This window comes from Hesperophylax consimilis, chromosome 5 (assembly GCF_061612785.1).
Source record: "Hesperophylax consimilis isolate HC1 chromosome 5, BYU_Hcon_1.0, whole genome shotgun sequence".
Lineage (NCBI taxonomy): Eukaryota > Metazoa > Arthropoda > Insecta > Trichoptera > Limnephilidae > Hesperophylax > Hesperophylax consimilis.
The window spans coordinates 32316671-32332893 of NC_142840.1; the positions used below are offsets into that span (position 1 = coordinate 32316671).

The following is a 16223-nucleotide window of genomic DNA, read 5'->3' on the forward strand; positions in this document are numbered from 1 at the left end:
CGAGCCGAGTAACAAATTATGGGAAAGGAACGAAGCAACAGAAAGCGGTGTTTTACGCCGTATGCGATTGTTTTGTACCTTTCCCATAATTCGTAGCTCGGCTAGTGCTTTTTTTTGTACATGTATACACAGGCATTGCAAGATATCGTTTTTTGTGTTGTAAATATGTCTTCTAAATTACATAAATGTTGACGGGACATAACAGATAGCCAACTCCTTGCCCTGCAAGATTATTGATGTGTAAGACAAAGCAGTTTGGCAAAAGGCTTGGTTGTGCAGTTTGGTAAAAGGCAATTTATCTTGCTCGTTTACCAGCACCATTAAATATGATGTAGAATTATCTCCTTTCAGACAGTACCACTAATTTCTCACAGACATCATTTAAATTATTGCAGACAGTACCAATAATTTCTCACAGACATCATTTAAATGAAAGCAGACAGTACCACTAATTTCTCACAAACATCATTTAAATGATTGCAGACAGTACCACTAATTTCTGCAGCGCCCTCCATTTTTCTACACTTTTTCGATAGACTATAATAATTCAAAGAAAAACGTTGTAAGTTATTGACTTACCCCGAGGTCAGCGTTCACCAGCATTTGGCATGGCGCCTGCATAAGGGTGGCGTGGGTGAAGGTTTGGCACACCAGGCAGCGGTGGACCAACCAGGCGCCCACTTGACGAGTCTCCACGAGCGATGTCTCTTCGCAACGGACTTTCCAGTCGCACACGGAGCCCAACCTCTGGAGAACCAGGTACAAGGAACGGTTAACAGACAATTCAATTGTGGACAGAATTTTTAATTCTGGTTTTACACAGGAGATAAGTTCCACAGAGTACTCTGTTAAAAATACAATACATAATGTATAAGAAAATATGATATAGGTTCTAGTATATGAATGGAACAGTATTGTTTATTCCTACATTATTATTGGGTAGTGGGAAAAAATCTATGATTCTAGTAAGAATGGATTTTACCGTTAGGCTTAGTGTTGTATCAAAATCGTGTAGCAATTGAATTGACTGTTTGAGAACACTGCTTTTCAGAAGATCTCTAAACTCACATCACAAAATTAATACCGTACGGATACCCAACTTCTTTCCATTATCTGGAGTCAGTGGAATGGGGGTATCGCCAAGTTATCGGTATGGAAATGTGGAAAAGAAAGTTGGGAATTGCGATACCTATTCAGATAAGGTCACTAAACATGACTAAAGTCATTTCAAGCAATATTTTGATTTGGAATGGTTATCTTTCACCAAGGAGAAGACTTTACCGAGAGTATCCGTGTATTGAATACATACCTAATAAAGAACTATTCAAATGAAAATGTGCAAGGAATATTGATTAAAAACTAGAGAGTTCGGTAGTGTAAACCATTTACTTCCAAGTCGTAAATAAGTTAAAGTCGTTTGTTAGAATCTTTTTTGTTAAAAGGAGGTCATAAACTAACAAAGCAAACACTATAAAAAGTTTCCCAAGCCGAAAGTTCCGATTTCAAATAAGTATTGCTAAAGGTTGTCATAAACGTTACGGAATAAGTTCGCAATTGGTTTCAAAGAGTGTTTATACCGATGTATTTCGACTATTCAGTGAAGACTATCACGCTAAACGAAATAATTGGCGTACAACATCAAGAGGACGGTCCGAGAAAAATCCTTTGTTACAAACCCGTCAAGAAATAGGGCAGATGCGCTGAGACTATAATTTGACAATATAAATTTATTATTTCATTATATTTATTAAAACACCGACAGGAAGTAAAGAAAATACTATATTTCACCCCCACCCTGTGGGAGTCAAGGCCAATAAAATTGTTTACCTCTCTGAAGAAGGGATCTCTTTGTTCGGAGGAACACAACCCAAGCTTCTCTAATTCCAAATTGTCGAGATGTCCGTTTTCTTCGCTGATTGAAACATTTAAACATTTGCACGCGATAAGCATAATGTAAACAGTTATTAAACTCCTAGTAATTACGAAACACTCTTTAAAATATTATCAAACTCGGCGATTTAATCGGACGGTGGGAGAGAAGACAGAAGACTCGTATTTAATGGCTGACAAAAATATTTTTCTCTTATTGCTGCGAACTTGGTACAGCTGATTTCTGACTGACGCAAGTCTCTCATGTTTCTCTCTCTATTGCACCTGATCCGATGAGAAGTGTTAAAACGAGAAAGGAGATATATGCATAATAATACCAATTTAAGCAAAATACTAGAAGCGATGTTGCGTTTATCATGCTATCTCTTTTTAGTGAATAAACAAGAACTATGTATGTTTGTACATACTTACACATTAATATTATATTATGAAAGCGTGAAATATAATATTATGTACACACTTAGGTACCTGTTTGTAAGATAAATAATTGATAAAGCCTAGCCTGAACGTATTTATAACACCTAGGTACATTATTTTTAATGGTGTTATTATACATGTGCCTATCTACTGTAGATTTACATTCAAAATGAAAATGAGGATAGGATTAGTAGGTACCTAGTCAATATTTATAATAATTATTATGAAAATCTTATGAATGTATTCATGATCTCGAATATATATAAGGTGTAGTTCATAGATATAATGTAGTTTCTATTTTGGATGTCTGTCATTTCTGTATAATCCTTTCATTATTCAGTGAATCTAGTGCCGAAATTTTATGTTCGACTGGATTTACAAATTATGTATAGGCTGAATACGAATAGAAATATAAAACTATGAATAAAAGAAACTTTTCAATAATTTTATTTTAAAATATTCAAGAAAACAGATTTATTTTTATGCAAGTACATGTACATGCATAAAATTCTTCTGGAAAGCATAATGTCGTTGAAAATGGATATCAATAGTTGCACAACATTACATAAATCTTCAAGATTATAACAAAAATATTGAAACCATAATTAAAACTCAAAGCTGAAACTAATTTCGTTTTGTTCGCTATACTATAAAACACCAAAGATATTATAATAGTGTGATCCTGGTCATCCTGTATACTTTATGATAAAAAATTAATAATGTTAATTAATATTGAAAAATTTTTAAGTCTATCAATAATTTGAAATATCAAGGTATTTTTTAAATCTCATGAAAATTTGTTCCAAGGTCATTGTTATAGTCTTCGGCGCGCGTGTGATAAAGTGTTTCTATTCGTGCGTGTATCGAAAACCATAGATTAAAAAAACAAATCTGTCAAACTGTCATGTGTCAAAATTTTCAATACATACGTCAAGTTAGTGTGAAAAAGAGTTGTATTTCGTATTTTGAATAAATTTCCTGGTACTTTTTATTAGATAATATTTGGGAGGTGTCTCATGGTGTAGTATTTTAATATAAATGAACTATTTTTTGTATGCGAAATACTTTTAAAAATAATTATCACCTTTATGATTTGACAACATGAATAGATTTGAGTACAGAGAAGCTCGTCTTGTGGAGAGTGAAAGTTACCTTAAGCGAGAAAAAGGAGTTCGCCTGTATGATGGCGATGACAAAGTAAATAATACATTTTATTTGCGTAGTTGAATACTTCGTTTACGTTTTTTTTCCTGATGACTCACTTAGTTCCTGTTCGAGTATTTTTTTAATGAATTGTTTATAAATTAAATGTGTATGTATGCTTTTGCAGAAAATGAAGCACTCAGGGTAAATGTACAGAAAATAGGGACATGCTAAATACTCACATTTTATTTTAAAAACAATGTAATCAGTTAGATAATAAAATAAGAATTTCAGTTTCTGGAAATGAGGAATATTTCGTTAAAAACATGATAGTATGATCTCTTTTCTTCACGCCATGTTTTGCGAAATATATATATATATTTTTATGAATACCGCACAAGAGTCCCAACTGCTCCCAACCATCTGGAGCCAGTGAGACTACGGCATCACTAATTGGGGTATGTTGTGAGACTGAAGATAGTGGGTGGGGAGTTGGGGGAGAGAAAGGTGGGGGAGTACCTGGCAATTCATCAAACACACAGCTAAGCCATTTCAAGCAATGTTTCAATTCTGAATTGTGATCTTATACCAGAGCGATACTGAGAGTATCTTCCACTCTGGAACGTTCCGCAAGTATGCTATATATTAATTTAAATTAATGATTTGTGAAGTAACACAAATTCATCAAATAAAATTTACTCACACGCAGGGATTTGAACCTGCGATCTTCGGATTGCTAGTCGAGAGCCTTATCCCTAGACCACGGAGGCGGTAAATTATTTTTACATAGTTTATTAAAAATTTATTTCATAATTAATCCCAAACTAAGAACCCAGTTTACGGTCATAGGTTCACATTTTGGGTAAAATAAGAGCAACATAAAGTTAACTCAAAACTTTTGCATCAATAATGATGACCACCAAGTGAACAATCGATATTAATGTTAAAATAGCTATTAAAATGTATTATTTTCTATTTCCGAAAACTGAAATACATACTTCTCACTATTATATATCTACTACTAATTATTATTATTTTTTTAAAGTATGTATTAAGCGTGTCAGACCAGATACACCGATCTACTAAATGAGTGATTCCCAATGGGGGCGGTATCGCTCCCCTGGGGGCGTTGTTGAGTGCCAGGGGACGGTGGTGGCCTCAAGGGTAAATAAGGGGCGATGAAAGGAAATGGGGGTCAGAGGAATTAAAAAAAAATCCTAATTAAATTAAGTAAGTCAGGTAGGTAAATTCATTGAAATAATCGGGCATATGAACCGTTCAACTAGTAATTAGGTATTAGTGATGGATCATCATCCTAATTCCATCATTATAAGCGAAAAATGTGGCTTGTGGGAGGACTTGGAGGAGATGATGGAAGACTAAACTAGTAATGGGCATGTGCCTAGCATGGTGGTCGAAAAATCCTCAATGCATGTAACAAACAATTCAATGAATAAAGAAACTTGGATCAAACCTGCAACATCGGGTTGGTACGGTCAGGACGGTGAGCTAGATACTGTTGTGAATCTGTGTAATAAATGGTATGGCTAGTGAGTACCCGTGTAGACAAAAGCGTCAGGTTCAAACCTTTGCTAGCTAAGTCCTCTTATCACTGCACAAGCAACATCTTCTGTTTTAATGATGGTAGCAGAAGATTTTGTCAGGTTGTCCGTAAGCCGAGAATGTTTGTCTTTCTTTTAAGAAAAAATTAAAATGCACCCTTATTATTAATTTTTTCAGACCCAGTTCGCAAATGGCGAAGTGGTTTTAACGAGTCATAGGCTGCTTTGGGGACACCCGGGAGATATTCCTCGAGGTCAGACTTGTCTGTCCCTCCTTCTTCATTATGTATTCTGCATCGAAGAAGAAAGCGGCGGGCCTTTTGGGTTCGGGAAGAGTAAAAAGATTGTTCTGCATTTATCAGCACCTCAACAAGGTATACTTTGTCATATTATCTATATATGTACCATGTTTTCTCTCTTTTGCTTCATCAATATCCAAATATAAAGGAATACCTATCACTTAACAGTCCTAACACATCACATTGAGATTATTCAAAATAAAAACGGCACTACACAAAAATACAAATCATCCGAATATTATTGATAACTGTGATCAACTTACCTAGGTGTCTACTGGTTTTGACAAGGAGCCCAAAAATTTTATTAGCTCTTTTTGGCTCAGAGCCGGCCCTGGCTACCAAGGGACAGTTTTGAAAAATCTTTTCAACACATCTAATCGATTGTGCAAGATCTTTACTTCCATATACAGAATTGCACACTGAAAACACTTCATGTCAATATGTTTTTGCACTTCAAAAGATATTGAAATTGAAAACTCAAGTTAACTCCCATAACTCATAACCGTCTAATTATTATTTGTTTTAGATAAAAATCCTGGCCCCGTGATGCACAGTGCTTTTCATTACATTAAATTATCTTTCAAGGAAGGAGTAGATAGCTCATTTTTAAAATCCTTCAACGAGGCAATACAAGGGAAGGCTTGGGAAATAATGCAGATTGTTCAGATGGTCGAGCCAGGTGACGACGAGAAACAAATGCTCATTAAGACGAGAACAGGAATAGTAGGAATTGAAAGAAGTCTGCTAGAGAAACACAAAGCTACTGATGATAGTATTTCTAAAGCCTTCCAAGACTTGAGCAAACTTATGACCATGGCAAAAGACATGGTTAACATTTCAAAAACAATATCAACTAAAATAAGGGTATGTTTCGTTTATTTTAACTTATTTAGGCAACTGTTGCATTAACAGTTATGTATATAAAACAGCTATATATCACTCAAATACTTTGTCGATTTTTTATCAATATTAAATTTGTTGAAAGAACACCACAAATGCGGACAACTAGAATTAGCTCTACATTGAACTTTGTGGCGGTGCATACTAAAACTTCTTTTGGTCAAAGAAATTATTTATGTCAGGTACCACTTATGTTTAATATTCTTCCAAATCATATTTGTGTCTACCAATTCCTTAGTTAAATTTAAAAAGTTAATTAAGATTTTTATATTGACAGACGATTGTCTTAATATTTTTTCATCCTTGTCCTTTCTTAAATAATAAGATTTTAAAGTCCCATTTTCTAAAAACTGAATGTCACCCTATCTGTCTTAATTATCTTCTTTGAATAATGATTAATGATTAGTTATGGTTCAAATATTGTTACAATATACTGTCAAATTACCCATCTGGTAACACATCTAATACATATTTTTTCTTTAATTTTGAAATATTTTGTGTTTGTATGTAGAATTAATTTATGTTTGTGATTACTCTTATGTTTGCTTCACTCAAATGCAAATTGTTGACCTCGATACAGGCTTAGTCCTAGTGAGGTTGATTTTTTGTGTGAAAAAAAAGGGTTTTATGTATTATAAGATGTAATAAATACATAAATATACAGCCTTGCCAAGGCGCTGATAATATCTTACACCTAATACAGTGCCCTTAAGGTTTTTACTAGCGCCAGGCGCAGTTTGGCTCAGGGAAGGCCCTGCGCATTGTACACGTGATCCATCATCGGCTATCGCTGTACGCGGATGTCGTATATTTATCTGATCTATTAAGTTTCTCCAAAAACATAAATTTTGCAAAATGTGCTGCGTGGTGGGTTAGGTAACGTTGAAAAAGCAAGCATTGAGTGAATTTCAATTACTAAATACATGACTCGAACGCCAAGCTTTGTACACAAACAGGTTGGGTTTTCTTACTTTTAAATACCCAGTTACTATACCGCCGTCTAGCTTGCTAGATCTGACCATTTTACCAGATACCAGGGTTCATTATTGTTGTTTTAGGAAATTTCGGTTAGTACTCTATGTATTCTAGCAACTGTTGCATTTGTTTCTGTTAGTTTCGTTCTGTCACCTTTTTGTTTGAAAATGTTTACAAACTGGAGTCTTCTCATAAGTTTTTTTACGAAATACATTTTTAAATTTTTACTTCTTCTAACTCAGCAAACTTATTTTGTGGCAAACAATAAAAGTGGTTAAAACGAAGTATTTTATTAATTTTAATTTAAATTTTTAGCGTATTTTCTACATGTGCACTATGTATAATCCTCCACTTTCACTAATTGGACCCATTGCCCGGTTTTTGGGGTGACGGATTACTGTACATATATGCTTTTTTAGATATTATCCAAATTAGAGTTTCCAAAATGTTTGAAAATGTATAAGGATTAAAATCTCGATCGTTCTTCATGTTTTGAGTTTTGTATTCATCATTCTAAATATGAAAAAAAAAAAAATATTTTCATTATATAATAATGAATTTACGCCACCATTCTTACAATAGTTGGTGGTGTAACGGTCAGCATTGTTGCTTTCCAAGTCGTGGCAATAATTTTTTTCAATATTTAAAAAAAAATTATTTTATTTCATTTTAATTTTTAATTCTGTGATTTTCCACAGACGTGCGCTAGTTGAGTGCCTCACGCTTTTTATTTTAATCATTCATTTCCTTTTTTAACTAATTAATACATAGATGTATTTATTTACTTTTCATTAATTACTATTAAAATTCTTTTATTTCTGTTATTATCTATGTATTAAATGATAAATTGTATTTTAGGAGAAGCAAGGAGACTTAACGGAAGATGACACAGTACGCTTCAAGTCTTATCTGATGAGTTTAGGTATTGATGATCCTGTGACGAGAGATGCTTTTAGAACTGATTCGGAATATTATAAAAGTTTATCTCAAGAAATCTCAGATTTGTTGGTAGAACCTTTAGTGGTAAGTTAAATATTATAATCATAGACAATAAAATTGATAAACCAGCCAATCAAGAAAAGGGGAACAAACCAACTTGCGTGGAGTTAAGAATTACTAGTCCTTTTTACAAAGGCGTGCAAATTTGCTGGCTGCCTTAAAAACTTAACTGCGAATCGCAAATCAGATTAACAAAAATTAGGGCTTATTTATTTATTCATTTAGATTTACACACAGTACAATATGATACAAGATATAATTAAAATATTTTGTGATTATAGATTATTGTACCTTATCAGGTCGAAATTATTGGTTCCTAACTAGGCAAATTGCCCGTTCCAAGGAACCAAAAAATACATAAAAGTGTGTGATTAGTCTATGTCTATAATATATCCCATTAATGTTTTAATTTGTGATGTTTAATCGTTACAATCTTATAATAGAGTCGAACTTGAGCTGTTGTGTATGTTTCAATTGTGTATGAGCAATAATTAGAATAATGGAAGATATATATATAGTGTGTGATTAGTCTATGTCTATTTATTACGTGATGTTTTTTAACATTTTTTCAGATTCTCCTCTGCCCAGTCCAATCAACCATTTAGTTATTATTGGGCCTTTGTATGAAATATTACAAGTTTTTATTTTTAATTCAGGCTTGTTTCCAAAATTCTTCTATTTTCTTAGACTATTAAGTTAGACACTTTTAAAGATGAGTTATAAATTACCCACCTCACTCAACACCAGGTGGTTCATTTAAAAACAAATATTCAGATCCTGCGTAGAAAAGTCCCACAATGTACTGAGCTGTAAATCTTTGCCTTACTTTAGCAAACTTTACTTTTGTGCGTAGGGTCTGGTTATTTAAATGTGCGCTCTTCAGCAGTTAATGTTCGACTGATGTCGTAGTTTATTCAAAGCATTCTCGAACCCTCTTGGTGTCAAAAATATGGTCCCGTGGTACAGAGCAATTCTATCAATTTGAATGCCTATGGAATATTATATACCTAATGAGATACAACACTAGGTGCCGAAAATGGCTCTGCTCAACTGGAGCCCGCTGTAGTCATAATTAGTGCAATGATATGGAACTCCGTTATGATATCTCGCTTGTATTGGCTGGACAACTTTACTATCTTTTGTGTGGTTCATTATTTATAAGTATAATTGTTTAAACTTCAGGAGAGTGGTGGAATGATGGCACTGGCAGATGTTTGGTGCCGTATTAATAGAGCTCGAGGTTTAGAACTTGTGTCCCCGGAAGATTTGCTAAACGCTTGCAGGTATTATTTTTATTTTATAATAAGAGCATTTAAGTGTTTATTAAAATCATTATTATTATCAATGATATATGCACAGTCTACATAGATCCTGTAAGCACTCAGGTTATGGTACCGCACAGGTGCTACCAACCATCTGGAGCCAATGAGACTATGGTATCCCCAATTGGGTTATGTTGTGAGGCTAGCGGGGAGAGGAATGAAGGAGATGAGGGAGTACCTGGCTATTCAGATCTGGTTACTAAACATGACTTAAGCCATTTATCTATCTTTCATGTTTTACTTTATTACTTGTACAGTAGTCCAGTACCATTATGAAGTTCACCTGGGTTGTCTTTGGGTCTTTTGTAATACTTCCTGGATCCACAACATGCCACGAGCCCTCTTGGCACCGTAGGTTAAAACTATTATTAACTCAAAAAAAATTGGATATCCAATTCTTTTAATTTTAATCTTACTTCATTTTTCAGGTTATTAGAGACTATCGACGCACCAATGTCTTTGAGAAAGTTTCCAAGTGGCGCTTGCGTCATTCAGCTCAACACACTTGATGATGATGTTGTAATTAAGGCAACAGCTGAACTGGTAATACATTTCATCCTAATAATAATTACTATTTTTAAAGTAGTTACCAAAGATACAAATGAAATTATCTTTACTTAATTTAAATGTTGCTCCGCCTTAGAGTATTCTTATTTTATTTGTTTTATTGTTTCATCAGTCAATTCTTATTTTAATTATTGAAACTATACTACAAGAATTGTAAAACCTACAAATTCTATGGTGTGGTCTGCAGTATGTGAATGACTGCATACAAGGCCGGCCCTGACTTCATAGTTATCTGCAGTTCAGAAAAAATCTTACAAAACAATGCAGCATTTTGTGCATTTCGGATATGGATTGCTTGTATTCATATATTCCCAGCTTAAGACTAAATGTTCCCTTTCTTAGCCGGCCAAGCATTTTTAAACAATGCATACTTAAATTTTCCCTCACTTATCTCTTTCAGCTTGAGGCAGAAGGCTCATTGTCTGCAGAAGACCTGTCCCAAAAGAATGGCGTCTCAGTGATATTAGCCAGGGAACATCTCACCACAACTGAAATGGCGGGACTCGCGTGCCGGGATGATTCCGTAGAAGGATTACGATTCTATCCCAACCTCTTTCTTACTCAAACTTAAATTACAATGTAACGTTAGAGATACATATTTAAATTAATTCGAGTCACAAGTCAGTGGGATATTTAACAACAAGGAAGGATGATTCGGATAGTTAAATTAAAAATCATAGGCACATAAAACACATCACAAAAATTTTGCTGATTTTCCGGAGCTTGATTCCAAGTATTTTGTTTAGTGATTGATTTTTCACATTATTCACTTATTAATTATCTACTTAAAGTAGCAAATCGATTGTAAAATCATTGTCCGTTAAAACATCTATAAATAATTATTTACTTTCTAAAAAACCATCACTGATAAATACTCAGCGGCTCGCATTATATATTTTCTCAAACAGCTTATTTCTAGTGCCTTATTCTTTTGTAATGTGTTGTGTAAATTATGATTATTATATCTTAATAAATAACACCTTGTTGATGTATAAGGTTGCTCTATGTATATATATATATTGTTCAAACATTTTATAAGTAAATATTTAAAAAAAACATATTACAGTGGGTTTTACTTTATTGAGGAAAAGTGACAACATAACGGTAACATTATTTTATTGTATATTTTAGCCAAAGACATTACAATCTGTGAGCAACAAGTTATTTGGAATGAAAATTACTATCATAATAAATACCATCTCATATGACAGTTTAAGTCTGGAAATAATGCGTACGGTAATATGTATGTGAAGGAATGAAGAGCTGTAGTGCACTGCTGACGGTCAGCCGCATGTGAGGCGCTACATGCTGCGCATGAGGACCATCGGTCCAGCTCATCTTAGCTTACTGTCTGCATGAGAGCATTCGGTGCGGTGCTGATCGCGTGAACCAATGGGAGTGCATGCGTAGTTTTATAAAATGAATATTGACAGAGAGGGTTATTACTGATGGGCATCCTAGTTGGGACTTACCTAGTAATTTATACAAAGATCGGGATACAAGTGTGTGTGAGGCATTGTTTCAAGTATTTCATGAATATTATTGATTAATTGAAGACAATTGTCCTCGGGCGAGGTTGGCTCTGCACTACAGCATCAACGCGACGGTCTATTTCCAGTCTTACCCTTATGTTATTATGTACTCTGACATTTGGCGGAACAGCATAAATATTGATTATGTATTTGAACATTAATTATCTTTAAGAGCTTTAAAAACATTATTTAACACTGAGTACATTAATATATCTGGCATATTTTAGTGCCTTAACACAATAAATACTTATTATGTAAATTTCAAGCTGTGTTTTAAATTTGTACACAAATAATTATTGTTCGCTGAATTAAAAAATGTAATATAATTTTTTTTAATCAGTCTTCAATTGTTAGAATTGAATGTCTGTTTATATTTTTGAAATTAAACTAAGTAATATCTTTTTTACATAATACAAAAAATGTAAGAATATATTATTATACATATACCTAATTTTTATATAAAAATACTATTTATCTAGCCTTCTACATAGATATGGACATGAGTTAGAAACAGTATGAAGCATTTAAGATTTTACTTAAATAATTTAGTGGTATATTTACAATACAAGCACTTAGCATAATACCACCAAAATAAATGTTGAGTTCTTGATTGACAAGGGGTAGTGGAATTGAGGTTCTTTTCCAATTTTCCTGAACAAAACAAAACAGATTTTTTTTAATTCTGTGTTTTGGAATGGGAAAAATAGCTGTCAGTAAATGTAATTTGAAAGTATGAAAACAAAACTTTAATCTTTTTGTTTTGGAAAATCGAAAAGTCACCACACCCACTGGGCCATCTCAAGAGAGATCAATGGGGGCCGCACCCAAAGCGACCTTTTGAAAGAAAAGTACACAATGTCATAGAGAAATAGAGAAAAGATTTTCTTTTCTTGGAAGCCGCTATTCACACCACATATCGAAAGCATTTTCAAGTGATAATACAAATAAATTATTAATATGTACTAACAAAGAATTTATACACTGACAAAGGTCACAAAAGCTTTTTTTTTAAAGTTCAAGAGCTTAACTTTATTTTAATTTAATTTATTGATTACAATACTGCTTTCTTTGACTATCTATATATTTTTATTACATGATCTTTTAATTGATTAAAATGATTCATATAAAAGCAACATCAGATGTAAGAGATATGAGATAAAGTACATGTTGTTGTGCATTCAATAATCATTTACGGCTTCCTGGAATGATTTTGGAAGCTTCTTATCCTGACTGAAGAGGTACCAGGCCTCAGAGTCGCTGCACATGCGTTCGCAATTGACGTAAAAGTCAAATCCTTTGATGAACGGAGCCATAATCTGCTTATTGATAGCTCCATACAAGTGATGAAGGTATAGGATATTGTTTGCAGCGATTTCCTTGAACTTTCCTAGAACTGGACGCTTGGCCAACTCTACGATGTCGATCTGAAATAATTTATTAGTTTTATTTACAAGAATCTAAAAGAAGGAAGGTTTTAATGAGAATCTTGAAGCAGAAGAACAGGTTGAACAAAATATGATATCAATAACGTGAGATACGTACCTTTTCTGTGATTGTGTGTTCCTTCAATCCCAAATATAGACTCAGACAGTCTTGCAGAGATCTCACTTCAGGGGGAAAAGTTCCATTCTTCTGTTTTTGTATGATGATGTCGGCTGCTTGTGTATCAAATACTTTGTTTATTTTGATCCCATGCTTGTGAAAGAGACAGTCTGATATCTTCCTGGAATTGTGGGTAATCTTAGTTATGTCGGAACATTCCAACAACTGTTTTATTTCAAAGTCGAATCCATTATCCTGTAAGGCTTGTACGTCGAATATGTAAATTTGGAGCGGTGTGGACATTGTGAGGATGGAGAGTTTGCACTTGCGTCCTAGTTCCGCCCCCTCTCCGCCAAGCCCGATGTGGGAGTTCTTCTTCAAGTCGCTGATTGCTTCATAGTATCTATTATCAGCCTGATTGATAAATATACATTTTGTCGCTATAGAGTCCATTGATTGCGAGTCTTCCTTATCAAACTTTAACACCTCCATTTTAGATGTCAAATTCTTGATCTCGTTTGTTGGGTTTGTGTCTCTCTGCACATATTTGATATCAGTTGTAGAGAAGTGGATGAGCTCTGTTATTTCCCCTTTGGGCAGGTGTCTCACGTTGAACAGAGACAATCTTGTCTTTTCATTATTTTGACTGAAGAAATAACCTCCAAATGTTCCATTGTTCGATGTTTCCACTTCTAAGTACTCCCCTTTTTTAAATGTATTTTCCATGTTGGTATTATGCTTACACTACTCGGTATGTAATTGTTTGAAATGAAATGTTTTTATAAATAGGTTTGTATTAATGATTATTTTTTTACCTAATCCTCCTTCGCAGGTTTCGCTTTATCGGCTTCAGAATATGCCCTTATGATAAACGCTGCCAGAGCAACGTGAAGCGATACAATCGACGTTATGGCTGAGTAAACATTACTTGGCGTTGGGCTCAAATTAAGTAATCCATCAAATATGAAATACTTTGATCCAAAGAACGATGCCACAGGAAGGACTATTATCATTATACAATAATAAAATACTGTCCGAAACACCTGAAAGTCCGGCAATTCCTAAAATAAACACGGAATTGCTGTATTTCCATACAAATAAAATAAAATCAACTAAGCAAAAAATATAATAATATTATCGATTTTTTCTTACATTTGAGCGCCCTTGAATCATTATAAAAACAAAAGAAAAACTTTAAAAAAGTAAATAATATAGCTGTGCAAAATTTTAAGTGCTCGGGGGAACCAGTTTTAATTAAAGTGCAATTGAATTTCTTTTTATAAGCGTTTCACAACCCGGCAAGTCACAAGTCACAAGAGACGATTTTGACAGCAGTCAAATCATAGACCAACGAAACATTTCTTCACATAGACGAGGGAAGTCACGCTGTGGCACCATTGAGTAAATGTTCATAGAAAGCATGAGAACTACGTGAAATGCCGTCATGTGGAGGAAATATCGATTGACCTAAATTTTTGTTCTCTAGTAAAAAATACGTCTCAATAATAATCAAATATTAAATATTATGATATAATTTGTTTATATTATGTACCATCTATGTATACCATTTATATTATATCTTTTAATATCCCACCAATAAAGTGTAATTTTTATTTTATTTTAACCTTTTGGTAAACAAAACTGACTACCAATATTGAAAAATATTATATTGAATGATTTAACTGGACGGCGAGGTAAGGATGGATCTAAAAGTTTGTGATTTTCCTCCACGGCTAAATGAAATTACAATAAAATGATTATTTAAATTTGATTTATCGACTGTAAATTGCACTTTTAATATTAAATACAGGTTGTGAACATAAAATTATTTTTTTTGAAAAAATACATGCCGCCGATGGGAATCGAACTCGTAACCTTCCGATTGCCGATTAGGTGCTCTACCAATTGCGCTACGTCGGCTTATCCATAACCCGTCAAATTATTCAATATGTACTGTTATTTTTCATTCGCAATTATGACTTATTAGATTTTTCCCTAGAAAACAACCAACTTTATTTTTGTACGAAAGGTATTGATAATGATAAAGATCCTACTAGGTGGTGTCGAGACATTAATTCTAGTGAAAAATCTAATAAGCAATAATTGTTGAATAAAAAATAATACGTTATACTGTGTTCTGTGCATAAAAAACTTTGTCTATTAAACATTAGTTTATCAGTGAAAATAATACATAGCCACCGGGTAGATAAGATTATCTCCTCATTCTACCTATTTACCAGCGATGCCACACCTATCGACATTTCGGTAGATCTATCGATTTCGGAAAAAAATTACCGATCTACCGATATTCGCAGAAAATCTACCAAAAATTTTGAAAACCTACTGAAGTTTATGAAATCTACGGAAGTCGGCAAAATGATTCTGAATTTTGGTTTTTTTTTTCAAAAATCACAATGTGGGGAATTCCCCCCGATTTTCACTTTCGCGGTATTTTTTTTTTTTTTTTTCATTTTCTAGATTCTTATATTCCATGAAGTGGTGAATCATTTAAATTTACTGAATTTAAAGTTAATGTTCTTTATACAAATAGAACGGCGTCATATGCGCCTCACAATTTTTACCTCATATGGGTTTATTCAAATATTACCTGGCTTTTATAGACTTAGAGGCCTTGTATTTTCTCGGTAGGGAAAAAATTTGTTACCTAAAAACCCTACTAAAATTGCATGTATCATCATCCAGCATCAGCACCAGCGGCGACCTACAGCGGCCATATATTACATACGTGTCTGTTTGTGTTGTGTTGGGAATGGGAAGGGGAAATTTTGGCTGCGCCCTATTGTTGGAATCCTTCCGCATTTGCCGTTGGGAGTAAGGAAAATCGCAGAAAACCTTACCCAGGAAGGAGCGGCCGAACGTCAACTTGAAACGTATGCGGCCTTCAGTAACATCGGTATATGATGTCCTGCATTTTGAGATGTGTGTGTGTGTGTCTGTATTTTATGTTAATATATACTTATGGGAAGATAGAAAATAAACATACATATACATACAAATTATAAAATATTATATAAATATATAAATAGATATATAAACATTATATATTTGGGAGGA

General features: G+C 33.7%; 4 protein-coding genes across 4 annotated transcripts in view; 1 reads left to right on the forward strand and 3 right to left on the reverse strand.

Moving 5' to 3' along the window:
• Nucleotides 1-2088, reverse strand: part of PRAS40 (Proline-rich Akt substrate 40 kDa) — a 33375-nt gene extending 31287 nt beyond the window's left edge. The window contains exons 1-2 of the mRNA XM_089631816.1: nt 1828-2088; nt 580-747 (exon numbers count right to left, since the gene is read on the reverse strand). Of these exons, the coding sequence (XP_089487942.1) occupies nt 580-747; nt 1828-1950 (291 nt within the window). The 5' untranslated portion in view covers nt 1951-2088. The remainder of the gene's footprint in view (nt 1-579; nt 748-1827) is intronic.
• A 1113-nt stretch (nt 2089-3201) lies between these two features.
• Nucleotides 3202-11044, forward strand: Vps36 (vacuolar protein sorting 36). The gene is made up of 7 exons (XM_089631817.1): nt 3202-3504; nt 5191-5386; nt 5838-6175; nt 8045-8209; nt 9368-9468; nt 9936-10050; nt 10475-11044. Exons 1-7 carry the CDS (start codon nt 3409-3411, stop codon nt 10643-10645), a joined length of 1182 nt encoding a protein of 393 aa, XP_089487943.1. The 5' UTR covers nt 3202-3408; the 3' UTR covers nt 10646-11044.
• Nucleotides 11045-11134: 90 nt separating this feature from the next.
• LOC149423802 (piRNA biogenesis protein EXD1) lies at nt 11135-13874 on the reverse strand. The gene is made up of 2 exons (XM_089631818.1): nt 13149-13874; nt 11135-13030 (listed from the first exon to the last, which is right to left on the reverse strand). The coding sequence occupies exons 1-2, from the start codon at nt 13872-13874 to the stop codon at nt 12785-12787; spliced, it is 972 nt and encodes a 323-aa protein (XP_089487944.1). The 3' UTR covers nt 11135-12784.
• Nucleotides 13875-13963: 89 nt separating this feature from the next.
• Nucleotides 13964-14479, reverse strand: LOC149423803 (vacuolar ATPase assembly integral membrane protein VMA21 homolog). Its single transcript, XM_089631820.1, has 2 exons — nt 14301-14479; nt 13964-14209 (listed from the first exon to the last, which is right to left on the reverse strand). The coding sequence occupies exons 1-2, from the start codon at nt 14319-14321 to the stop codon at nt 13964-13966; spliced, it is 267 nt and encodes an 88-aa protein (XP_089487946.1). The 5' UTR covers nt 14322-14479.
• Between the last annotated feature and the right edge of the window lie 1744 nt (nt 14480-16223).

What these genes read in the sequence shown, in the direction of transcription:
- Vps36 (XM_089631817.1), top strand. Translation starts at nt 3,409, where the DNA reads ATGAATAGATTTGAGTACAGAGAAGCTCGTCTTGTGGAGAGTGAAAGT. An exon ending in TGTTGGTAGAACCTTTAGTG is followed by an intron (nt 8,210 to 9,367) that starts GTAAGTTAAATA and finishes TTTAAACTTCAG; the next exon opens with GAGAGTGGTGGAATGATGGC. An exon ending in TTAAGGCAACAGCTGAACTG is followed by an intron (nt 10,051 to 10,474) that starts GTAATACATTTC and finishes TATCTCTTTCAG; the next exon opens with CTTGAGGCAGAAGGCTCATT.
- LOC149423802 (XM_089631818.1), bottom strand. Translation starts at nt 13,874, where the DNA reads ATGGAAAATACATTTAAAAAAGGGGAGTACTTAGAAGTGGAAACATCG. An exon ending in AACACACAATCACAGAAAAG is followed by an intron (nt 13,031 to 13,148) that starts GTACGTATCTCA and finishes AAATTATTTCAG; the next exon opens with ATCGACATCGTAGAGTTGGC.
- LOC149423803 (XM_089631820.1), bottom strand. Translation starts at nt 14,321, where the DNA reads ATGATTCAAGGGCGCTCAAAT. An exon ending in TGATTCAAGGGCGCTCAAAT is followed by an intron (nt 14,210 to 14,300) that starts GTAAGAAAAAAT and finishes TGTTTATTTTAG; the next exon opens with GAATTGCCGGACTTTCAGGT.